This window comes from Alligator sinensis, unplaced genomic scaffold, assembly GCF_000455745.1.
Source record: "Alligator sinensis unplaced genomic scaffold, ASM45574v1 scaffold862_1, whole genome shotgun sequence".
Lineage (NCBI taxonomy): Eukaryota > Metazoa > Chordata > Crocodylia > Alligatoridae > Alligator > Alligator sinensis.
In genome coordinates this window covers 552,778-578,410 of record NW_005842066.1, presented here as the reverse complement: position 1 = coordinate 578,410, position 25,633 = coordinate 552,778, and the positions used below count along the sequence as shown (strand labels likewise).

General features: G+C 46.1%; 2 protein-coding genes across 3 annotated transcripts in view; one reads left to right on the top strand and one right to left on the bottom strand.

Annotated features, from left to right (window-relative positions):
* Window positions 1-3,593: 3,593 nt before the first annotated feature.
* DIMT1 (DIM1 dimethyladenosine transferase 1 homolog) lies at window positions 3,594-14,199 on the bottom strand. The gene is given in 11 exon segments (XM_025204015.1): window positions 3,594-4,052; window positions 5,564-5,670; window positions 7,668-7,731; window positions 8,826-8,890; window positions 9,643-9,735; window positions 9,871-9,994; window positions 10,911-10,960; window positions 11,056-11,149; window positions 11,280-11,341; window positions 12,250-12,336; window positions 13,872-14,199. Coding segments are annotated over 11 exon segments (1,002 nt in total). The 5' UTR covers window positions 14,085-14,199; the 3' UTR covers window positions 3,594-4,009.
* Window positions 14,200-14,337: 138 nt separating this feature from the next.
* Window positions 14,338-25,633, top strand: part of IPO11 (importin 11) — a 317,498-nt gene continuing 306,202 nt past the window's right edge. Inside the window, exon 1 of one of the 2 annotated variants that reach the window (XM_025204020.1) lies at window positions 14,338-14,416. The gene's annotated coding sequence lies outside the window, so the exon portion shown is untranslated. Of the gene's footprint in view, window positions 14,522-25,633 lie in introns of both variants that reach the window. The other variant, XM_025204018.1, reaches the window with a different exon arrangement.

Below are 25,633 nucleotides of genomic sequence, written 5' to 3'. Positions count from 1 at the left end.
GTTTTAGAAGATAAAATATACCTCAGATGCAGGGTTCAGTTCTATAGTCTCTCTCTCATGCAAGCCCCAAGAATGGGTGCAGCTCTTACTAAGGGAAATTCTGCTGTTCCTACTGGTCTCTGCAAATGGGAGCCGTACAGCTGGGCTTGGAGTTGTGTACACATGATTCTTAAAGGGAAAAACAAATATATTTTTTATGTCTTGCTGTGGCTTTGTTTTCTCTCAAATGGTCTAGGGCAGTGGTTTTCAACCTGTGGCCCATAAACCACTGGGGGTCTGCAGACTATGTCTAAGAGTTCATGAAAGATGACTATGATCAATCAAAAGTATGTAAATACCCACACTCACAATTCAGAGGGGTCCACACCTCCATTCAGAATTTCCAAAAGGGTTTACATGTTGATTCAAAATTTTTCAGGGTTCTGCAGATTGAAAAAGGTTGAAAACAGCTGGTCTAGAATATGTTTCCAGGCTGTAACTCTGGAAGCTGGTATGTGTAATTACAGGTTTCCCTTGCCAACCATGGGGGTTAGGTTCCTGAAAGTTCCTGTAGTTAGCAAAACCAGCAGGGCTGGGGGAGCAAGGCTCTGCGGGTGTGGGGTGAGGGGAGTGACAGGCATGAGCAGGGTCATACGGGGGGCAGGTATTTTCCAGTTGTACCCCCCCCCCCCCCCCCCCTCAAGGGGGGGTCCCCCCCTCTCTGAAGTGTGGATGCTCAAAACCATGGTTGGTGAGGGAAACCTGTATCTATTATTCTCCACCTCCCCCTTCAGTGGTTTTGTGGCATTGGTTATGGCTAGGGCATCTACCCAACTTGGGGTAGCAGCCAACCAATTTTGCGGACAGATCAGAGCTGGCTGCCCTTTTGGCTGGCTGCCACACACACTCCTCTGATTGGCCACAGGGCCCTGCCGCCCAACACTGACTGGCTGAGGGCTATCAGTCCTGTGACCCCACTCCTTGCCACTGATTGGAAAGGGGCAGGGCTGCATAACAGGCAACCTCTGAGCCAATCAGCGATGAGGGATGGGGGCAGCAGCCATCTTGCCTGCTCCCCTTCATGCTAGCAGCTCCTTCTTTGCCAGGCTGGGAGGACTGCTAGCTTCCACTGTGCAGCCAGCACTTTTAGTAAGTTTCCCAGCCCCACTCCAGATCTTGAAGACATCACCTGATTTCACCAGAATTTCAATTTGAGTAGGTCCCTAAGTTATGGCATGTTGATTTCTAACAGCCAACTGCAATGTTGCAGTAATATTTAATAAAAGAAGAGAAGCTTAGGCAGTAGGTCTTTACAATATTAATTATTCTTAAGGAAACTGAAAGCAGATGCATAAACTGTGTAGACTTAACATCTGCACTTTTCCTTAACATCTTTAATATCATTGGCATTTCAATCAGTACCAAGATGAGGCTATCTGCTTCTCACTGCTATTTTTCTAGATTGCCTGGCTGCAGCCTCAAGCAACCATCACAGCATTTGCTAGGGAAAGTAGCCAGTGTATTTTTTGCAACACAGAAAGGGCCTAAAATGATGGGGAATAAATGTCAAGGCATAAATTAGCACTGTTAGCTTGACAATTCTCTCCTTACACAAATGACTCTCCAGTTATACTGCATTGAGAGCTCTTTCAGTATAGAGCTTGCTAGAGAGAGAAAAGAGCAAATCATGCTTTCACTCGTCAACGAGACTAACCTTGATACTCCAGCATCCCTTAGATCTAAGTTGATAGTCACTGAAGGCTGTTGTTCCATTAAATTCATGTTTTCCCTTGGTAAGATTTTTTTATGCACATAAACAATTCAAGACTTCCCATTAGACTAAAGAACAGATCCTATTTCAAGATAGCAACCCTTGTTTCTTCCTTCTAGACACAAAGCATGCATTTAATCTAAAGCTTTGATGATCACTTTGTTTTCCTACTTGCAATTAACAGTGAAAATATGAGGCCATTCACCCATATTTAGTACTAGTTATTAGCTGTGAATTTCTCCAGTATTTCTTTTCAGTCTGGCTTTCCTGTGAAGACTCAGTAGTGTTGGTGGCCCTACTATACTCTTGCTGTGAATATACTTCTTTACTTTCGAGTCTTGCTGAAGAACTTGCCTCTGGCAGTTCACCCAGTACAGGGAGAAGGCATGAGAGAAAAACAACCACCATTAATAGGCTGGAATTTACCTTTGCGCCTGAGAGCATGAACAACTTCAGTCTTAAGACTTGCAAAGCTAAACAGCGTGAAGGGATACTCTATACAAACAAGGCTGTTATCAGCCTTTCACCACCCTGCAGCTACTTGTACAGAAGATGGGAGATACAGGATTCCCTTGCCAACCATGGTTTTGAGTATCCATGCTTCAGAGAAGAGGTGGGGGGGACGGTTGGAAAATACCCCCCATGGCCCTGCTCATACCTCTTACTCCCATGACAGTCCCCACAGCTTTGCTGGTGCCCCCCACCCCCAGCCCTGCCAGTTTTGCCAACCACAGAAACTTTCAGGAACCTAACCCCCATGGTTGGCAAGGGAAACCTGTAGTCTATTTTTATGGCCATGGGGGAACAGGATAAGGAGCAAGGGAAACTTTCCTTAGGAAGAGTATTCTTACTCTAAGGTGGTTAAGCATTGAAATAAGCTTCTAAGGATGAGGAGTCTATCGCCTCTCTAGGTAGCCTAAGAGCAGGCTAAATAAATGCTTGCCTGCCGTGGTTTAGAAAGGAATAATCCTGCCTTCAACAGGCCAGACTAAACCAGAGGGTGGGCAAAATGGTGGATCCAGCCAGGGACCAGACTCCATTTCCCAGCTGCCCCTGCCTGTGTTGCTGTGGCCTGTTTCCATGGAGACCCCAGCAGCAGTGGCACTGGGACAGCCTGGGACCAGGGTTTCCATGGAGACTGGCTCCAGCAGTGCTGGCAGTACATGTGGCTGGTCAGGAAGGGCCTCTGCAGCTGGGATCTTGCAGTTGTGACAACATAGTCGAGCCAGGGCAGAGCCATGATCTGCAGCCTGCACGCCCCTACCTGGCAGCAGATTGCAGCTCTGCCCCAGTTCTGGAGCATACTGTCACCACTGCAAGATCCCAGCCCAAGAGCAGCTCCGTGTCCAGCTGTGTGCTCTGCCAGCACTGCTGGGGCTGGTCTCCACAGAAGCCCTGGCTCTGTGCTGTTGTGGCCCTGCTGCTGCTGGGGCTTCCATGGAAACTGGCCCCAGGGATGTGGGCAGGCGTTGCTGGGAAACAGAGTCTGCCACAGGCCCACTCCCGCCAGACTTTGCCCACCCCCTGGACTAGACTGTCTCCTGAGGTCCTTTCCAACCACACTTTTATATGGCCAGGTTCTGAGAAGCATTTTACATGAAAGTGGTGATATCAGTTTCTTAATTTCCTAGGCATGTAGTTTTGGTAGTAACAGATAAATGTTAGTTAAAACATGTTTGGAAGTTTAAAAGACCTGTTTCAGACCTTTGTAAACTGGCCCTGTCCATAGTACCAATCTACTTCTCCCTGCTTCTGGAAGAAAAAGTAATAGAAATACTATTCCTAGTATAAGCAAATCACTATGAGAAGAGTTAGGGATAGCTACCATAAAAAAGAAACCAAGTTCAGAAAAAAGTAAACATATATTTTTAAAAAGTTTTAGGAATGGCGATAGCATCTTTCAGCCTCCAAAATAAATCTCCGTTAGCTAAAATCGAGTCCCGAGTTGCATTATGAATGTCACGTGGTATGTAAGGTAGTATGAAGTCTAGATTCAGAGCGAGTAGGCTGGGTTGACATGATGGTTGCAAATTCACACTGTGGAGCACAATTAAGTAAGTCCCAAGTTTTAAACAGTTTATCTTGATAGAAGTTACAAACTTTAAAATACAGAAGAGCTTCTAGCCTGTTTCAAATAGCTACACAGCAGTTCCACAATGAGTTTTGTATACTGCTAGATTTTTTTCATAGGACGAATTAATCTCAAGACAATCATTTCTGTTCCTCTTGGAGAATGTAAAGTCCTCCAGGTTCTGTCATCTATGAAAAGTGGATACCTTCTGAATTGAAGCCATGCAACAATCTGAAGATGGAGGGGGTGTGGGGTGGGGGGAAAAAAGTTCATTACAATATGCATTAATTCATACTTATCATTCACTTTCAAACTACTTAGATAAAGAAAAAAAAAGTAGGTCTCAAAATATATTGGCAGTCATTCCAAGCAATTGCAAGATTTGTGCACAGGATTCTTATCAGGTGCTCAATTTAAAGAGGCATGTCCAGTCACATATTTATACTAACTTTCCTTACCAGTTTGGCTTTCACTATCCAAATAAGCAGTTGATTTCAGACATATCATTCCAGTAGCCAGTAATTTACAATGAGATGGGTTGTAGACTAGCCTCTGTTGAGAAGTACTCTCTTTAATGTAGCTCTTCTCCACCTGAAAAATCTGTTCAGAAAATGTGGCCAACTAAACAATAACTAAAATATACCAAACTGGATGTGAAAGACATTCTTTGGTGTCTTCAAGCATTGTAGTCCATTTCCTCTCTGCTCAGCATTCAAATGTTAGCACTGGAGACAAGACCCACCGTTTAAAACATTCTGAAGCTACATGAATTTTCTAATGGCCTCAAAAAATAATTGCTTGCAGAAGAAGATTAATGGTAAATGGATACAGAACACATTGCATGCAGCAGCTGAGTATATTATACTGGCCTAGAAGACTGGATTTCTACTGCCACAAATTTGAACACTAACAACAAGAAAACAAGATCATTGATATGAGTTTCCATTGCAGAATTTTTGGTCGAATGGGGTGAATGCTTGAAAATCATGAAAAAGGGAGAAGAGAAGTATATGACACCACTGACAGTGAAAATTAAGGTAAACAAAGTTATGCGACAAGACAATTTTGAAGTCAATTCAAATTACTACCGTGTTATAGTAAAAGTGGGTAGAGAGTGAATGTTAAAATTAAGTTAATTACAAGTCTGCAAAACAGCAGTCTCTTTCTATATGAAATACTTGTTTCTTCATGGGGAGGCAAGGGAAGGGGGGGAAAAAAAAAATCAGGATTCTCTCTTTATGGTGATAAACCTTTATCTAGTATGATGCCACTTGCAGGCTATGGGAATGGAAAATATTTGAATCAAAATTCTTTTTTTCAAACAGAAATTACATAGAGTTGGTAGAATAGTTATTTAGAGATGGGTAACTAGAGCTCCAGATGAAAACCTGAGACAACAGGAACCAAAGGAAAATGAGTTTACTAATGATGCAGCACAGTTTTTAACTGCTAGCAGTCTAGGAAAAGTTAGCAACTGATTTAAAGTCTTCTGTACCAAAAGTGGGGATTCTAAATGTGTCAGTGAATTAATCATTGGTTCTTAAAGCTCTCTAGGCCATCTCGTGTTAAGACTGTACTATAATTACTAAGGTGCTGCTTTCTCTAGATCATCATCTCTCCTCAAAGTCTGACATTGCACATCATGAGTGGAAAGTGTTGGTAGTCACCAACAGTAACCTGTTCAATGTTGCTTGAGCACAAATAACATGCAAGAATCTTGAAGAGACAGAGAAGAGACTTACCTAATGAAGTCATCTATATCCATTGATCGAGCCCGTTTTTCAGAGTAGCCTGTGTTTTTTAGAACTGTCTGTATTTTCTCTGCTATTTTAAAGTTTTCTGGTATTTCCTGTCAGTGTAAGATACAATACAGATTAGTTATTTCTTTAGCATTAATGGTATATAAAATAGCTTCCTTTGTAAACATTCACATTTCTAAGCATCCAGCATCTGCAGGCTTACATCTGCAAGTGAAAAACAGGTTGACATTTCTTTGTCAGGGCATATATTTGGCATGGTTCCTGTTCCTTTCTCAATCTCAGTTCATGCAGCACCTAGGACTACTGAGCTACAATAAAATCTATTTTCCCCTTACGTATGTGTGCGTGTCTCGTCTAGCATACAAATGCAAGCACAAACTAGATAACCGTTTCAGTTTAAAAAGTCACATAACATACCTGCTGAGGTTTTCAGAAAGCACAAACGGTTCACTGAATACTATGTTGATTCAGCATGATTAAACAGTATCAAATATGGAAAAGTCATTTCAATGCATTTTAAAAGAACATACTTATAGTGAACATAGCAATGATGATAGTTCCTGTATGCTTTGGCATATGACACTAGTCCCAGCAAGACTTAATCAGCTCGATTTACTCTCAGCTAGGACAAAAAACTACTTCCCAATATTGGCTTAAAGGAAAACAAAACCAAAAAAACTGAGGCCTCCTGTCCCCTAAACAAGCGAAGGTCCATAGAATCTTTAAGTAGCACTTTATTTGGATTTAAAAACAAGTCTTAGTTCTGTTTAGAACAATGTATAAAAGGTAACACTCACATAAAGTTTAATACAGAAAAATGGATTTGCAGAATCCATAACACAAAATCTGTCATTTTATACTATGTATTCCAGCTTCAGTTCATACACCCCATCAGCTGAGCCAAGAAAAAGATTATAATAAGCTACTCAGATATACTGGAAGTACATTAAAAATATTTAAAGTTAGACTAAATTGATGCAGAAACAGGACACAACCACCAAAAAACCCAGAACTAAAACAGTGAGTATTAGATTGGATAGTTCCCCAGTTGTGAAACCCCTAAAATTACACTCCTCGTCTAAATAATTTATGGAAGATGAGATTAAGGATAAACACAATATAGTAGCTTTTCTAGCCAATTTAGGCTGTATAGCTTCCTATTTAGGAGGCCATTTGTCTTTTTATGTATAAATGTGGGGTGAGGTTAAGAATTTTTTAAAATTGTGCATTGATAGTAAGCAGAGACTGCGATGCAGCAGCATCCAATTTAGAAAGACCAGAGAACCAGACAGCACAGTGAAAAACAAATGGTAAAATAAAAGTTTACCTATACTCTGAAAAGATGCTAAGCACCAAGAAGCAGTCCATTCATAAATAGACTGTACCATAACAGAGGGAGTTGGGGGTCAAAATTAGTCCAAGCAGTCCATTCTCAGATCTGCTCATGATTCCAAGATAAGTTGTTTACTGATCAACACATTCTCAGGTGTTTTTTTATTTTTTGTAGACAGTTTAAGATTTACTTAGATGACTCACTATAGGCATTTTAAATAATCTTGTCTAGTTAGGCATAGTAAACTACACACCCCTGTTGATCACTACTTGGGGCAGGGGCGGGCAATTATTTCAGCCAGAGGGCCACTTACTGAGTCTTGGCAAGCCATTGAGTGCTGCATGACAGGCAGCCAGGGGCAGATAAATATTAATTTTCTACATTTTTTAGGGGCCCTGCAGGCCAGATAGAATGGCCTGGTGGGCCACATCAGGCCCACGGTCCGCATTTTGCCCACCCCTGACTTAGGGCATCAACAATCAAATCTCAAGGTCTCTTCATTTTCTGAAATACTCATTTAAGTCTTCACTCCTTCTTTTAATAATCCAGATATTGTTTGAAAAAAGCCAAAACAAAAACCCAGCGAGTGCTTTTAGAATATCAGGTAGTATTTTTTGTGAGAAATAGTAACTTTAGATGAAAGGCTTTTTGTATCCCTCAAATACATTGAAGCTCCATTTATATACTGTCTAGTACTTAACACACATGAGATGCAAGTTGCATTTAAAACATTAAAAAGCAAAATAAACTTACAGTGTTATGTACAGAACAGTGAATTCGGTAATTATGATCCAGCAGCTGCTCCACTGCACTTGATCTGAAAGATGTAACAAAGGTAATGTAGTGAGTCTCAACCAAAACCCACTTTAAAACAAACAAATAAAACAATTCCTCCCCACTGTCCAAAAGACAATTTTTCTTCTGTGACCCAAGTGGCTGTTGACTATTCTTCACTGTAAAAGTAAAATTAGCTGCACTGACTAGACTGTGGTGGTTCTCTTATATACAGGTTACTAAGCGCGTACCAATAAATATTTTTTGGGCCAATACCGATGGTTGATTATTAACAATCCATAATCAGCCGATACCAATCCATTTGCCAATATGCAGCCTGGCAGCTTGGAGAGAAGCGTCTGGCTGGTAAGATTGTTGGGGGAAGGCCAGGTTAAGGCTGCCGTGGTGAGGGACGGAGCAGGGCTGGGGCTGCCCAGCCAGGGCAGGGAACAGGACAGAGCTGCGAGCGGCTTGTCCGGGGGAGGGAGTGTCTCCAGCCACTGCGCGCACCCCCAGCAGAGGCATGGGGGTGTGCCCCACAGATTTGTGCAAGGGGTGAGGGTGGGCTGCTGCTGCATGCTCAGGGCTGGGTGGGGTTGGGGACGGGACTGTGCTCAGGGATGTGTGTAGCAGCAGGAGCCAGGCCCCTGGACAAGCCACTAATGGCTCTGTCCCATGCCTTGCCCCATCCCATCCAGGCAGCGCCTGCCCCTGCCCCACTCCCGCCCTCACCATGGGGGCCTCGATCTGTGCCCCCACAGATTTGCCAGCCAGAACACTGCTCTCCATGCTGCCCGGCTGTACTCCTGGTTGTGTGCATGCTGCAGCTGCGCACGTGCACGCAGCATTTATTGGCAACATTACTGGACACATCAGCCCAAAAATGCCAATTGCCGATAATGTCAAATTTCCTTTTAATCAGTGCCAATATGATATGGATTGATGGGTGCACCTGTACAGGTTACACAGGAAAGGGTTTCTCTATCCAATTCCAACTCTGCAGTATAAGAGTCCCTAAATATCCTGATAATATAAACCTGGCTTGCTGCAGAATTAGGCTAGATACTTGCACAGGAGAAACTAATTACTGGATAAATTCTTTAACTATGCAAAGTGCTTCAAACAGAAATAACTTACTTAAATGCTGCAGAGAGTGTCTTGTTTTTCCTTACAAAGGCTATCCTTACTAGACCATCCCATTCCTGAAACACAAAATAGACCATATTGGCCCTAAGCAATATATAGCTGCAAGAAATGAATTCAGATAAAACATTAGACTGGCTATCACTAGCTTCACAACAACACTGAACAAGAAGTAAAAGTTGAGTTAGTAAGAGACTAACAATAATGCCTAGTCCAGGACTGAGAAGCCAAATAGTCTGTTGGTAAAAAACCCCCCAAAACTTGCAAGCAAATATTCATGTGCAGACACAGCAATCATCCAGACCCAGGAATGCTCAGAGAAGGCAATCTTCTGGCTGAAGAACATCTGGTTAAATGTGGGCATGGCTATAATAGGAAGTCTTGGTTCTCAGGGTGTTTTCCTATCCAACTGCAATATTCCCCTGGAAATCAGTCTTCTGATCTTTAAGTGATGGTGCACCGTTTTAAGGGTTCCAAGAGATTCTTCTTTGCTCCTGAACGTATGGCTTCAGTAACCAAAAATCCCTTTTGTGCATGTTGAGGTCAACTGAAAACAGCTAGGGAAGGGGACAGGTACTTTCCCCTAACCACCTTCTGCTGGCCATTAAATTGTCAGTCTTGAAAGAAAGGTTTTAAAGAGAGTTTAATTGGACGCCTCACCAAACAGTTCAATGATGGAAAGAGACAGGGAAGCAGATCAAAAAGAAAGGGGCAGAGATTTGAGATTAGTGAATACTTATTTGTATGACAAAAATTTACCTGAAGCAAGTGTATACACCATTCTGAAGATAGGTTAAATAACAAAACTGACCTGAAAGTTGATAGGGGGTGGAGGGTTCTTTGGCTCTATCCTGACAACACTGGATTCAACTTTGGGTGGAGGCCTGAAATTGTTCTTTCCAACCTGTAAAACATGAAAAATGTGACAGCAACAGTCACAAACAGTAGCAAGTAAATGCCTACGTGATTTAAAAAGCAAGAAACAAAATCCTCTCCAATCTTTAACAAGAATCTACAGTGAAATTATAAATGGGCTTACTTTCATTAGATGATCCACACGGGCTAATAGCTGTGTGTTAATAGAGAGTCTGCAGTATAGTTTACTCCCTGGTTTTGCAACCAAACGGAGAGCAAATTCTCTTTGAAACATAAGTATTGCACACCTGAGAAATAAAGAAATGAAAACGTGATGCAAATACTTGAATCAAAACCCTTATTGCTTTTTAAATAAGCCCCTATTTTGAACCTCTGAAAGCCAAGTTTCCTTTGAAGCAAATTAAGTAATCAACTAGAAGCTGTCAGCCCCACTGATTTAAAGTAATTATTTACATATTATTGTGTTCATTATTTTACTGGGTTAAAATACTGCCAACCTTGTCCTATGCATGACAAATTTGTTGACTGCTAAAACGCTGACTAGTATCTAATAGTGCTAATTAGCATGAGACTGCTGAGTAGGAATCTGCAAAACTGGCAAACTAAAATAAAAACAAAGTGATTTGTTTTTGTTACTCATAGAATTTTATTGTAAAATTAGGAAAACATAGTGCCATTAGCCCTATAAATCCAACCTTCCTAGTATCACAATGATCAGTAGCATAAAAACATCAATACTCGAGTGTACTGTATGTCTACTACCTGCCAGCAAATTAAACCACCTGCGGAAGCATGGATGCTGTACAACTGTTTTAAAAATATATGAAATTACTTTGATTTACCTTGCAACTGCCCCCCCTCTTCCCCTTTCTACCACATCAGACCTACTTCTCTGTAAGGCCCTGCTTAATACAAGAGATACCCAACTTAACCCAGAGATGGTCAACCTGCAGCAGAGACATCGATTCTTTATTTACTTCAACTCAAGCTACATTTCCTATGCCAATGCTGCATTTCTCTCCTAGATACTGAAACTGGACAAACTTCCAGGTCCTGGAAACTGCCACCATGAATGCTATGCAGGAGAGTGTTTCTAGCTACTGGGTCCAAAGGGCTGTTTTAATAATCCCAAATTGGATTTTCATCTGTATAACTGGTCTTTATTTTCCATTAAGCAACCCACTGCTCATTTCTTCTACATACCTGAAGAAAGGTCTATGCAGCAACAGCTTGAAAACAAAAGGTGAAGAAATCTAAAAGGAAAAACACCATTGTTAGTACATCACCTTATTAAATATAATCAAAAATTAGTTTCAACTGTGATTCCACTGCAACTGTTTTGCTGTACCTGATATGGCAAGTTGGCTACACATGCATCAAAGAATGGTAAATCGCTTTTGAGAACATCTCCAACTTTTATTTCAAGTTTGTTTGCCAGACATCTAGGGATGGGGTTGGGAGGGAAGGATGAGGGAGGAAAATCAAAAGCATCATCTTAACGCACACATCTATGGATTTGAGGCAATTAAAATGCTGTAAAGCTTCTTTTTTAAATATACTATTAAAACTTACGTGCCCTGGACTCTTTTATGAAGTTCACCCACAAGTCGGGTGTCAAGTTCACAAGCAATGACCTGAAAGCAAAGTATATATTTGCAGTTTTAATTAATAAAATTATATGAATAGACTTATTACAGATATAGGGAACATTTTTTCCCCCACAGATAGTAATACAGGCAACTCCCGCTTAGCACTCTTAACTGGGTCCCAAAAAACTGAGCGTTAAGCGGAATAGCATTTAGCAAAACCAATTTTCCCACAGGAATTAATGTAAATAAATATAATTCGTTAGTGCAGCTCCCCACTAGTACTAGTCTACAGACCTCATTCTGGCGTTCACCTGCTTCAGTTCATTTCAGGACATCCAATTTAAGTTCCAGCGTTAAGCTTTGGTGCTGTTTTTTCTCAGCACTTGCAGTTACAGTCGGTTGCACATTTCTGACTCATGATGATTGATTTCAAGGGTCAAAATTAATTGCTAAACACAGAGCACAAAAGTTTTTGACAAACCAAGATGGTAACACAAACTGGAGCCAAATTGCACAACGAAGCTGCACGTTGCCAATGCACTGTAAAGCTAGTGTACGCTCCCTAGTGCCAGCTACACAATGCCCGTGAACATTATAACAAAACTCGCTGAACGCCAAGTGGAATCAAGTATCAATGTAAAACAAGCAGTACAGCAAAATAGTGTTAAGAGAAACAGCATTATGCGGGGGTTGCCTGTACTTAGAGATGAAGCTCAGCACCTGTTTCTTACAACAAGAATTAAAATGCATTAAAAGGACAAAATGGCCATATCATTTAAGAAACTACATGTAAGCAGAGCTATTCTTTACATAAATGGTGTGAGAAGCTTCTTCTGACATGACAAATGCTCAGAAAAGGAAAGATTACTGCATTTGAATAGAGCATTAAGACTTCTTTCCACTTGTATTAGTTTGGTGAAAACACAAATGAATAATTCCTAACTCAGTCTTACCTTTTTAACTTTTTCTAACATTTTTACTGTCAAGTTGCCAGTTCCAGGACCTACTTCCAGGACAACATCTGTGGGTCTTAAAGCAGCCTATAAACAAATAAGATAGTCTATTCCAAGGAAAACATACTACCCTCCTCCCCTGCCCCTCCCCCACCACGGTTGCTGTCATTTTGGTCTTAACAAATTTACCTACACACACTAGAAGGTTGATCCTGTACAGGATGAAGCTGACAAATGAGGTATTGCTACAATAGCAGCAGGAAGGGCATGCCTGGGGATGAGGGCAGGATTGCCTTGGACAAAGCACGCACACACACACACACACACACACACACACGGATGACTGGTGCTGCCTTAGTCGGGGCGGGGCATGTATCCCCCTGTGACCAGTCCCGCTGACTGGGGGTGGTCCCCCCATGGCTGATCCTGCCAGCCAGGAGGCAGGGTCCCCCCCAAGGCTGATCACCGCGGGCAGGGATGAGGGCAGGATTGCCTTGGACAAAGCACGCACACACACACACACACACACACACACACGGATGACTGGTGCTGCCTTAGTCGGGGCGGGGCATGTATCCCCCTGTGACCAGTCCCGCTGACTGGGGGTGGTCCCCCCATGGCTGATCCTGCCAGCCAGGAGGCAGGGTCCCCCCCAAGGCTGATCACCGCGGGCAATTGCTACAACTGCTTCCAGGAGTGGCTGCGGCTGCATCTGGGAGCAGCTGCAGCAATCGCCTGCCTGCCCCCCAGCCCATTGCCTAAGTGGTAAGTGTGGCCAGTCAGGGTGCACCAGCACCCTCAGGTGGTGCATCTGTACTCCTGTGCACCCCTTATGCATCGCGCGTGCGCGTGTGTGTACGCACACATCTCAAGAAACCTTAACACAAAGGCAAGCAATAAGCCATATGTTAGTCTAAAAAACAGACCAAGGCAAAACCAAGATGAAAGATGTCTCTCAGCATCTTGGAGCTCCCTAGGAAACAGCCAATGGAGGGGAATGGGATGTATGAACAGGACATGGCACAGAACCACAGTTCCTTGCACCAAGTTTTAGATTGCTTCGAAAGGCTCATTAGGAAACATCCTTGCACCAAACTATTCAGCACTCACCCGTGGGAACTGCTGCTCACTCACTCACTTCTCAGTGACTGCTTGGCTGGTTGATGCTCCAAGCAGTGCACTGGAAATCATGTGAGAGTCTGAAACTAACCATTATCAGAGCCTACACAGGGGAGCGTGGGCCTTCCCCAAGGCCTGCAGAACCAGCCATGTGGTACTGTCCAAATGTGTGGATTTATTATATACAGCAGGGCTGTGCAACAGGGAGAGGCAGGGGGGCTTCCAGGCTGCCTGCGGATGTGGGCCTCCTCCCCCAGCCCCACGGTTCGGCAGTCAGGAGTGAGCTGGCCTGCCCTGGCCCTGTGTGGGGGGCAAATTAGGGAGCCGAGATGCCAGCAATGCAGGGAGAGGGCAGGTGGGTGCTGCTTGGGGCTGTGGGGAGAAGAAGGGAGTCGGGGGGCGGGGTCAGCTCCCCACTCTGCGCGGGGAGGCCGTCGGCCTGCGTTGGGGGTCAGGCAGGAGAGGGGGAGGGGGCGGTCCTCGGGGCTCCCTCCGCCACGTACCTTGTCCACGATGCTGTTGACCACGAGCGGGTTCTTCAGGACGTGCTGCCCGAGCCCGGTGTTGAACACGACGCCTGCTGGGAAGCGCGGCCGAGCCCGTCAGCTCAGCGGCCCCGCCCCCTCCCCGAGAACACTGCCCGGCTGAGGCCGCTGCGGGCCGCCGCCCTCCCGGCGCTGCTGCCGGGCCCGCCGCTCCGCCTTCGCTTTGGGCATGGCGCGCTCGACCGCACACGCACACCACGTCCCGCAGACTGCCTCTGTCCGAGCTCCGCCCGCGCCGGAAGTGAGGCTGGGGCGTGACAGCCAGGCTGGGGCCACAGCTCCCAGAACTCCCCGCGCTCCGGCATGGCCGCTGGCGCCGAGATTGTATGTCACGTCCGGGGCGGGGAGTCCGTCAGCGGAACAACGGCCCCCCTGCGCATCACGTCACCGCGGCTTGGGCCCCGCCCCGGCTGTGCGCGCCCTGCGGCCGGTGGGGCAGGGCCCGGCTCGCCCCGACGTTGAGCCGTCCCTGCAGGCCAGCGCGGGCCCCAGGGCTGGAGCAGGTGTGCGGTGGCGCAGGGCCTGATCCTGGCACGCGGGACCGGGCTGGGGGCCTCAGAGCCCAGTCCTGGGCAGGGGGCGGTGTGGCGCCCTGGGGCCTGATCCTGGTACGTGGGGCTAGGTGGCGGTGGCACAGGGCCCAGGCCCTGATCTAAGCACTGGGCCCTGAGCCTGATGCAGACCTACAAGGCCAGGTGGAGGTGGCATGGGACTTCATACTGGTGCGGTGGGGGCCCGACCCCAGTGTGCTGGGGCCAGCTGGTGCAGCATGGGCTGAATCCTGGTGCACGGGGTACAGTCTGGCCCTGCACCACTCATCTGGTCTGTGGGGCCAAAATGTTGAGCACCGCTATCCTAGTGTAGAGATAAAAACACCACAGACCACAAGTAGGCAAGCCCTGGCATGCGTGCCACATGGCTTTCTGCTTGGCATGTGTGCCTCGGGGCGGATGGTGGGGAAGTGGCGGGGGCTGCAGTGCCACAACAAGGATCAGGTCCCTCATGGCTCCCTTGCCAGCCACCCGCCAACATCACAAGTTGAGGTTGCGGGTGTTTTTGCCAAGAAATATTGCTCACGCCTGCCCTAGTGCTTGAAAGCAAAGGAATTAGTCTAACCTAGATATAAAAGTTTATCATCACAGGTTTTACAACCTTTTGATTAAAACAATTATTTAAATTAATTTAAAAAATCATTTAACCTCTTCTAATTATATCGGTTAAATGATTAACTGATGAGAACAAAGCAGCTCAGACACAGCTGCTGCTGGGAGCGGCTCCTGGGGCCCTTTGAAGGGGAGGGGAGGAGGTACAACCCACAGGATCCCTGCCAGGAAGGGCATCTTGTGAACCAGCATCTAATTGCTTAATTGAGTTATTAGGCTGGTCTGTTTTCCTCTTAGGCCAGGAGCAGGCAATTATTTTGGGTAGAGGGTGGCTAAGTGAGTTTTGGTGAGCTGTTGGCCTCATCAGTAGCTCCACCCTGACAGTTGCTGACCTCGACAAAAGCCTTGCTGAAGTCCAGGTACACTATATCCACAGCAATCCCTTCATCCACCCAAGTAGTTACTTTGACATTATTTGCTCCTCATCAATCCATGTTGACCACTTGTAAGCATCGGGAAGAGGAAAGGCTGATCACAAATGGCTTTCATTAGGATATCCTCCAGTAACTTGCCAGGTATTGAGGTAAGGCTAACCAATCTGTTGTTTCCTGGGTCCTCGTGCTTGCCGCTTTTAAAGTTAGGCACTACACTGGCCCTTTTCCAGTCGTCTGGAACTTGACCCATCTCCCATGACTTCAGGAATAGCATTGCCAAGGGCTCCAAGATCGCTTCTGCCAATTCCTTCAGTACCCTGGGATGTTTGTCAGGCCCTACTGACTTGAATCCATTCAGACCCATCAAAACTCTGACTGTCTCCGTGCATCTCATCCCTCAGCTTGCTCCCTTCCTTATCCAAATAGGTGTCTGGCTGCAGCATAATACTTTTGTGAGCACTGAGGCAAAGTAGCTGTTGAGTAGCTTCACCTTCTATGCATCTTTTGATAAGAGTTCCCCCTGGCTAGTTAACAGGACCCCAGCTTCCTTGCTCCTTCTTTTCTGGCCAACACCCTTATGGAAATCTCTTCTTGTCCTCAGCCTCCTTGGCCAGATATAGCTCCTTCTTCATCTCTGCCTTCTGATTTTGTCCCTGCAGGTTCTTGCTGTTTCCTGGTACACATCCTTGGTGACCTACCCATTCTTCCATCGCCTGTAAGCTTTCCTTTTGCATTTGAGGCATTTCATCAGCTCCCTGTGCAGCCACATTGGTCTCTTGTGATTCGTCTTGTGCTTCCATTGTGTCCAGACAGTTTTTTGTTGGGCTGTCACTACTGTACCCTTTAAAACAGGGGTAGGCAAAATGGCTGATCTGCCCAACAGCTGGATTCCATTTCCCAGCAGCCCCTGCCTGCATGGCTGGGGCCAGTTTCCATGGAGACTCCAGCTGCAGCTGGGCTGAGAAAGCTTAAGGCTGGGGTTGCCATGGAGACCAGCCTCAGTTGCACTGGCAGGACAGGTGGCAGAGCAGGACAGGGGGCTGCTGCTGGGATCTTGTGATGGGGGCAGGTTGCTCCGGAGCCAGGGGAGAGCCGTGTTCTGCAGCCTGCATGCTCTGGGCAGGGACAAGCAGGCAGGAGGTTGGAGCTCTGCCCTTGCTCCAGAACAGGCTGTCCCTGCTGCAAGGAGCTGGGGCAGAGCTGCGATCTGCTGTGTGTGTGTCCCTGCCTGGAGCAGGCAGGCTGCACATCGCAGCTCTGCTGGCTCCTTGCAGTGGTGACTTGTAAGTTTCACTCATCTTGAGACAGTGGAAGTCCCCCATTCCATTGTTGTGCATAGGGACAACTTAGCATCCCTTTAAATAATGTGCAAGCTGTCTAAGAGTGTTCACTGTGACCTACATTGGAACGGACACTTGGTTAGCATTGGTCTTGGGTGCTGGTACCTAACCCTGTGACCCAGGTGAGTTCCCCACACTGCCAGGGAAGGTCTGAGACATAAACAAGCGCACAGCTATTTCCATCAACATCTCAGAAAGTGCCTGAATGTGCTTCTGTTGAAAACACTTTAAAGACACTTTCTGGGCTTAGAGCAGCCTGCTGGGGACTCTCAGACATCAGTGTAATAGCTTTGCAAATGCATCCTTTATTATATACTGAAGGGCCCCAATTCTCCTCTCCCTCACACCAGTCTGGCATCAGCACCAGGCCACTGATTTGAACAAGTCCTTCCCAGTTTTTAACACAGAAAAGGATTTTGTTTAAGTGGCCACAGTCATTTCCCCTGCCACTCAACTCAGTTCCTCAGGATGGACCTCCATTTATGCACACAGGCCGCCATCTTTACTCTTCCAACAGACATTCAAGGGAGAGACCTCCGTAGCTTTCTGACATTGGCACTGGGGTCAGACTAGGACTTTGAGGCAGAGGCTACATTTTGTGGGTGTAACAGGAACCCCTGTAGGAGGAGTGGGCTGGTTTTGTTCAACCCCTGATGCTGTGCAGAACTACTGCTCTTGTGGGCTGGTCAGTTTTTCTCCAAGTCCCACTGTAAGAGTCTTCTCTTCCCTAGAGAAAGAAAAACAGGTTCTGATTCAAGTTACATCAGCACAAATCCAGTCTACTCAGTGAAGCCAGTGGAGTTCATCCAGATTTACAAGGAGCTGGGCTCAGGCCTCTTATTTATACCTAGCTATCCTTACAGGATTTCACTGCATTCCTACACGGGTCCAGTACATAGGAAATGTGCCCCTTTCACCTTTCAGAGGGACATGGCAGGGGTGGCAGATGACAGAACAAGGAGCAACAGTCTCAAGTTGCAGCAAGGGAAGTTAGGCGAGATATTAGGAAGAATTTTCTCACTAGGAGGGTAGTAAAACACTAGAGCAGGTTACCCAGAGAGGTGGTAGATTCTCTCCTTGGAGGTTTTTAAGACCTGGCTAGACAAAGCCTTGGCTGGGATGATCTAGTTGGGGACGGTTCTGCGTTGAACAGGAGATTGGACTAGATGACCTCCTGGGATCCCTTCCAACCCTAATGTTCTATGATTCTATGACAGAATAGATTGTCATGTATAGCAGTGATTTTCAATCAGGGTGCCACAGCATGCTGGGATGCTATGACATCCTTCTAAGAGTGCTGCACAATATTAGTACAGTCAGGCAGGAACACACCTACACATGAGTCACAGAATAAACCCAGAGATTTCAAATAGGATAGTGTCAAAACCATTCTCGCCTGTTGTGGCCCTTGAGTTTTTTGCAGCCAAAGAATTTCTCAATTATTTTTCCATAGTTTAAAAAAAAAAAAAAAAAAATCAGTGAAAGCTAAGAGCTGGCATTTCCCAAGGGGTGCCTTGAGACTAATGAAGAGTATCTTGAGTCTAAAAAGATTGAGGTCCCACTGGTGTTTAGTGTTTGAACACTTAAGGCGACACATGCATATGTGCATCCATCTCCAAACAACCCTTGCTTACAAACTACCCTGGCTTTGCCACTGTGAGGCACTCTGGGTTGGGCTGCAAAAGGGCTGTGTTTGCTGGAATAACTAGAGGCAAGGAGAGGAATGAAGGGCAGCCTGTTCACCCCAGGGACCTGGACTGCATTCCTTGCCCAGGATAGCATTGCCAGCTCGCTTCTTACCACAGATTGTTCCCATCCTAAAACATTTCCCCTTGAGATAACCCTGTTGTGGCGGAGCACCTTTGGGGTGCTAGCCATGTGGCAGGGGCTGCAGTAGGCTGGGGCAGAACCCAGAAAGGAAGGCAGCCAGGTGAAGCCCCCCCCCCGATCTCATTCTAAGGGGGGAGGTGTGTGGCGGAGCACCTTTGGGGTGCTCGACACTTTAGGGCTTTCACAGGCTCTGAGGGGAACTTGCTTGGAGGAGCAGCAGGGGAAACATCTCTCGTACCATTTAAAGGGGGAAGGTGTGTGGCAAGGCACTGTTTATACTTGCCACTTTAAGACTGGGGCCAAGCAGCCAGCAGGTGCTTGATTGCGGTGGCCATTTTAGAGCTCTGGCTGCCCATATAAACAGGGCAGTCCTTTGCCTGGCAGCCCAGGCAACAACATTGCCTGGCTGTGAGGCTTCATAACAACCTGGAGCTAAGGGAGGAGCTGTAGGTGATGGTTAGGAGGCTCCTTGTCCTGGACATGACCTAAAACTGTGTCCTGCCAGGAGTGGGTGGCTTGGTGGGGCTCTCAGTGGTGTGGGAGCCCCCAGGAAATACCAGGCTAGTTATCACCCCAGTGAAAGGTGGGTAGGGATGCCTTAACCCTAGCCCTCATCTTCTGGTGAATTTATGTAACATCGGAGAGAGTGGGGGCCAGGCACAGCTGTGGCCACCTGAGCCCTGCGGGGTGCAAGACCCTGAGGAGGGAGAGTGGGGGCCAGGCATGGCTGCAGCCACCTGAGCCCTGTGTGGGGTGCAAGACCCCGAGGAAAGTTAGTGGGGGCCAGGTACGGCTACGACCACATGAGCCCACCAGGGAGGGAAGCCCCGTGGTCCCGAGTGAAGGGGGCAGAGATGAGTAGCCCCGAGTGAAGGGGGTGGTGTGGAACCCCAGAGAGGGGGCAGAGATGGGGAGCCCTAGTGAAGGGGGAGAAGAACTAGAGGGCTGAGGGCCCAGTACATTTATATACACATAGTGTTGCCCCCAGAAGGGGCCAGAGTAAACTTAGACCCGGTCAGGTAATTAGCTGGCCACTACCCTGGTGAGGGTCGTAGGAGAGGCCCAACAGATGGTACAACTGCCACTCAAGGAATGCTCCAAGAGGGAGCAAGGCAGCATAAGTTGGTGATGCATGAAAGAGACCCTGTGAGAGAGGGTGGAGTGTGTGAGACCCGAGTGAGAGGCAAGCGGTATGAATGTGTGTGTGACTGAGGCCTGATGGCATGGCCTAAGCTTGCTCCGGCAGTAGGCCGGGAGCACTGTAACAGCTGGATGCCATCTGCGAGGCATGGGCTGCGGTGTAGGGGAGGTACGGAGCCACAGTTAGCGTCCTCTGGCATCGGGGCAGAAATGGGCAGCCTTCCGCTTAATTAACATCATATTAATTACCAAGAAGGCATGGCAGGCGAGTCAGATTGGTAGCATGCTCGCAGGCAAGTGGGGAACCTAGCGCTGTGGCTAGGCGGGGAGCCCCACTTCGCCACACCTGTGAACCCCCATTCCCTGGAAAGAAGAGACAAGACAGAAACTTTTGAAATATTGAGGGTGGAATCTCAATGAAAAAAAAGGGCAAGTCTCTTATTGACATTGATGGACCCAAATGTCCCCTAAGGGTTTCGTCACTCCATCTGTGATTTTCTTTTAGTTCAAAGTAAAAGATTGACATTTTTCTATGTATTACGAGATATGGGTGGTTAGGTAACACAAGAAAACATATCACACAAGTGATTCTTGCATAGTTTGCTAGAACAAACCCACCTAGCAAAGATCACTTGCTTCTAAAATGAAACATGTTCCCACCAAAAGCCCCACTCCTTCAGGCAGGGAACTCCAAGAGTGTGTTTCCAACCTAACTGTGCCTCCATTGGCATACATAGGCCCCATTACATTTCAAAGCGCACCCTGCATCTGGCAACAGCTGTGAAATATGCTGATAGCTTAGCCCAGGGCAGTAAGGGGTGGCTGGATTTCTATTTCATTCTAGCTTTGGTTGGTGAATTTGATGCTGGAGTCAGGGGATTAGACAAGCCACTAGAGCAGGAGCACGGTCTGGCTTTTATCAGACCGATATGGCAATCTGCACCAAGGACTACAGCAATCCAGCTGCCATCAGTGTAAGGATGTCACCTATGATGTAAACATTCATTGCTACTGCTGTGATTGTGCCAGCTCCTCTACCAGTTCCACAGCACTCAGGATACATAATATGGGAAATCTAAACCAGCCACACTATTCTGTTCCTGCCCCGCCCCCCCCCCCGGTCCGTGGCAAACACAAGGCAACTTCTACTCTCAGTACATACCCACAGACCTGCAGGAAGGCATTGTTTGAGACCTGAAAACAGATTTTCCAACCACCACCCCTCAGCTCCCAGCTGGCTGGGTCATTTCAGTTTTCCCAAATGGAGCATTCAACCACAGTATCCCTCACCCGAGAAATAAACAATTCCTGGTCCCCCAGCCCACAACAGGAGCTCCCCTCCTGCTTCCTGCCTACCTTTTGTAATCAAAAGAGAAGATGCCCCTGCTGGCAGGATCATGGCCATACTCATAGATTTCACAGATTTCATAGACATAAGGGCTGGAAGGGACCTTGTGAGATAATTGGGTCTAGTCCCCTGCCCAAAGGGCAGGAAGTCAGCTGGGGTCAGATGCCCCCAGCAAGATAATCATCCAAACACTTGTTGAACGTGTCCAGGGGAGGTGCTTGCACCACTCCTGGAGGGAGTATTCCAGACTCTGGAGAATTGGATGGTAGAAAAGTTTTTCCTTATGTCCAGCCTAAAACGGTCTTCCAGCAGTTTGTGGACCTTGTCTTCCCTTGGGGTACCCTGGTGAATCAGACATTCTCCCAGCTCCTGGTGCACACCCCTGATATAGATTGCCACCAAGTCCCCCCTGTTACCAAATTTGCCCATTACTTTGGGGTGTGCTCATTTATTAGGGATAGTTTCTAGGGTCTTGGTGATTCTGTCAATGTGCTGCTTGTGTTACTATACGGAGCTGTATTTCTCCCTTCTGCAAGCCCTCACCCCCAGTGGAGCTATCTTGCAGGACTCAATCTCAATGGGACTGGGTTCCTCCAGTCACCAAATCAGTCATACACACAAACACACACAAATTAACGTGACACGCCTGACCTGGCCGGGCTGATCAGCATGGACAGGCTGACACCCTCATATGCCAAGAATCAGTTCATAAGAGCAACAATAAAATGCAGTCAAACACAAGCACACAGGTAAACAGAATCCCTCTGAATCCGGCTGGGTGTCCAGCTGACACCCTCATGGGCCAGCATTCAGTTCATAAGGGCACGTCTGAGTCAAACTGGGTCAATCAGCCTGTACAAGCTGATCCCCTTATGTGTTTCAAACTCAGCACGTCCCAATCTTTGGCCTCTTGATGAGCAGACCCCACAATAATTTGGGCTTCACAGGGATCTTTAGCATAGGTAAAAGAAGCGTTGCTGCAGAGCACGGGAGGAAAGAGAAGCAGAGAAGGAAAAATATACCCAATTACTACCAGTTTGACTATAAAAGTTATTTATTGCTAAGCATATGAAATATATAATAGTACTAGTAGTAATAGACATGCAAAAGAAAAACAAACACCAACAATGACAATACTACCCTGGTTTCACTAAGTATTTGGGGAAACTTAGCTCAAGCTTAACTGATACAGTTCAGGTTCAGAAGTTTATGCCTAGAAAGAAGACAGAGAACGCTGGGATCTCACCTAGTCCACGGTACTCAGGCTGCAAAGCTGACAGGCACAGTCCGTAGCACAATCCTTGAAGAGAGAGATGATCTGTTCTTCCAGCGTCCCAAGAACGACAGGGGATGGTGTCAGCACAGGGGTTTTCTTCTTCTCCTTCTTTCCTCCTGCTTCTACTTCTTTTCCTTCCTTTTCCTCTTCTAGCAGCACACACACTTACAGATTTTTATACCCTCAGTTCAGCTGCTTTGAAGCACCCTCAGTAGTGTAAATCATTGTCTTTTCTATTGACAAGGGGTTATCTGGTTTGGACCATCTCAGGAAACTGATTGATAATCAGGAAACACTTAAGATTAGGGAGTAACCCAAATACTTGGGAGCCAGCTTGAAATTCCTATGGGTGGCAGATATACTGATGGGATATCTCATGGTTTCTTCAGGAACAATAGATAGCTTGCAGCATCAGGATTTTGGATTTTTACTTGTTGTGCACAAGCCTCAGCTTAGCATGACTTTTCCAGATCTTACTATAGTCTTTTAACAGACTTAAAACAATTATTGGGGTGCTCATAACCTTTTGTGGAGAGGACTCCCACCAGTCGTCTCGGGAAAGATATGACAACACCTGGGATTAGGGCTCCAGCAGGCTGGATGCTGTGATGAACCCTTAACCATTGTTCAAATGTTGCCCATACCCCCTCTGACTCGGTCTCTTGCCTCAGCATTCCCTAACCCGGCAACCGAGTTTTAGTCAATCAAGTTTAAATAGGCCTCCCATAGTGGGACCGGGGAATGTACGGCCCGAGATGCCTATTAAACTTAGAGCTGTGTGTGTGTGTCTGGGGGGGAAAAGTCCTTAGTAAATCCAGATTAGAACTGGTCTGATAAATGCTGAGCTGGGTGTGTGTGAACATGGGTTGATTAACATTGGAAGCACAGATTCCCCATCATGCAGCGCTCTCCTGCTTCTCTGGTCCCAGAATTCACTGCAGCCTCTGCTTCAGGCTTTCTGTTTTCCATCTCTCATGTAAATGAGACCTAGGGCAGTTGATTCACTCGTCACCCTTATCTGGTGAGGGTCTTAGGTGCGTCTCTCACTGCATCTTAATCAGTTTCGTTTAGGTAGAGGAGGGGAGGGGGGTGAGTCCTTTGTGAGTCAGACAGACTGCATCCTGTACCAGGGTTCCCCAAGAATACAGAGCTGAGACGTAACAACAGGTCTGTTGGGTCAGGGGGATGCTCTAACTCATGGCACTCTAAGTGAAGTGCCATGAGTTAGACCATGAGCCTGAGCTTCTGTAAGCACTCAGAGTCACCCTGCACACCATATCCAACCCTGAGCACTGACCTAGCACATGGGACTGTCTTTCAGCCCATGGGACTCTCCAAGGATCCAGAAATTTGTCACTGGGGAATGGTGGCAACATTAATTGGCACAGAAGCTGCTATTCTGTCATTAAATGTCACTACCAAAGGAGAGCACCATGGGCTGGATGACATGGCTTTATGGCTCGAGTCTGGCCCATTGGTTGAGGATTGAGCACTCTCAGTTTACACTATTAGATTTTAAGCTTCTTGAAAAGACACCATTGGGCCTCCTGGTCCCTGACTGGAGCTTGTAGAAAATATTACAATGAAAATCATTATCATTACCTCTGAGGTTATGTTTGAAATAACATATACTTACCGTGGTCTGCAAATATATTTTTTTTCTGCATAACATTTTGCAGACATAGAACTAATCCTGTAAAGTTTTGCATAGTAACCTGGACATATGCCATAAACAGACCACTGATGAAGCACTGATGCATTGAAGGATAGCATAGTGAGGAAGCAATTGATAATACAGATGATTTATTAGCTACATACTTAATTGGTTCTTCTTTACCTTCTTCATGTATATGCCATTGATGCCATAGATTGTTCAGAAATCACTGATGGGGCCATATAAATATAGGTCTTAATAAAATAGGAATCTGATAATTAATAAGTCACTTTGTAGCCTGGAGCCTTTTGCTATTACTTAGTCATGGTTTGCTTAGGAATGAGAACAACTTTGTTAATAATTCTAGGCAGGCAGTGGTTTTGAAATTAAATGTATTACTTCTTCAAGTGAGCTTATTAGCATAGTTTCCCACCATGAAGCTGAATTAACTTCTTTAGAAGTCCATACTAGCTTACCAAGCATAACCATTTGGGACTGGATTGTACCTGACCTTCAGGCAGGTGCACTGGGAACAACATAGGAAGCCTTCCTCTTCCTTGTATACGTCTTAGACATACAGTCCTCTGTCTGCTTTTAGGGGGTGACAAAGTACCCAAAAAAGGATGCAGGTTCAAAGGAGACCATAGCTTTTCTGTACCATTCCAAAAAGCAGAATTAATGGCAGAGCTTCAGAAGTACATTTTGTCAAGCTGCAGATGCTCATCTTGTACAGTTTTTTCTCCTTTGTGTACCTTACTTTGCATTGCATGCATTGACTTTGGGTAATAGGGTAAGTTTAAGTCCTTTTTGTGACTCGCTCCATTTGGATTCTGTTTTTGCTGCTTATTCTAAGGAGAAGAAACTAATGAAAAATGAAAGTCAGAAGCTCTATAACAGAGATCCACATAGAAAAAAAAAAGTGTTCTATCTTATATAGCCAGGTTCTTAAATTTAAATAGGCCCAGTCCCTGTATAGAGTCATCTTTTAATTTGAAATAGCAAGAACAAATACTTGGTCCAAGTTGTCATGCAGTTATAGTGGGAATGACATTTACTCAATGCCTAGTCCTAACAGTTTTATTTAAAAAATAAAAAAGACTCTTAATGAATTGTTTAGATTACTGATCAACACTAAAGATCAAAGAAAGGTTTTTTACCTATTAATGAAGGATGTAGGTAATCATTTAGAGCACCTCGAGAAAACTCTGAAGTTGTTTCAAGAGAACATGGAGTTAACAATAAAACACAGAATCTTAAATTCAAAATAAGAAAGGCATCAATGGCAGAAAAGAATAAATGTTGAGGTTTTCTGGAGATAATAGCTCCTTTAGTGAACTTTTGCAGTTTGAAAAGCATGAACACCACATGCTGCTGGAGGCTGGGGGGGCATGGTGAGCTCCGGCAGGCGGTGGCGGTGCTGTCAGCTGTGGGAGTGTAGCGATGGTAAGTGGGGAGCTTCCGCAGGCAGCTGCAGTGCTATCGGCAGCAGGGTGGGGTGGTGGTGAGCACTGACCAGTGGCTGGCGACCACCCACAGACACCACCAGCAGCATCAGGAGTGGCCAGCAGTGACCGCGGACCACCCGCAGAAATGGC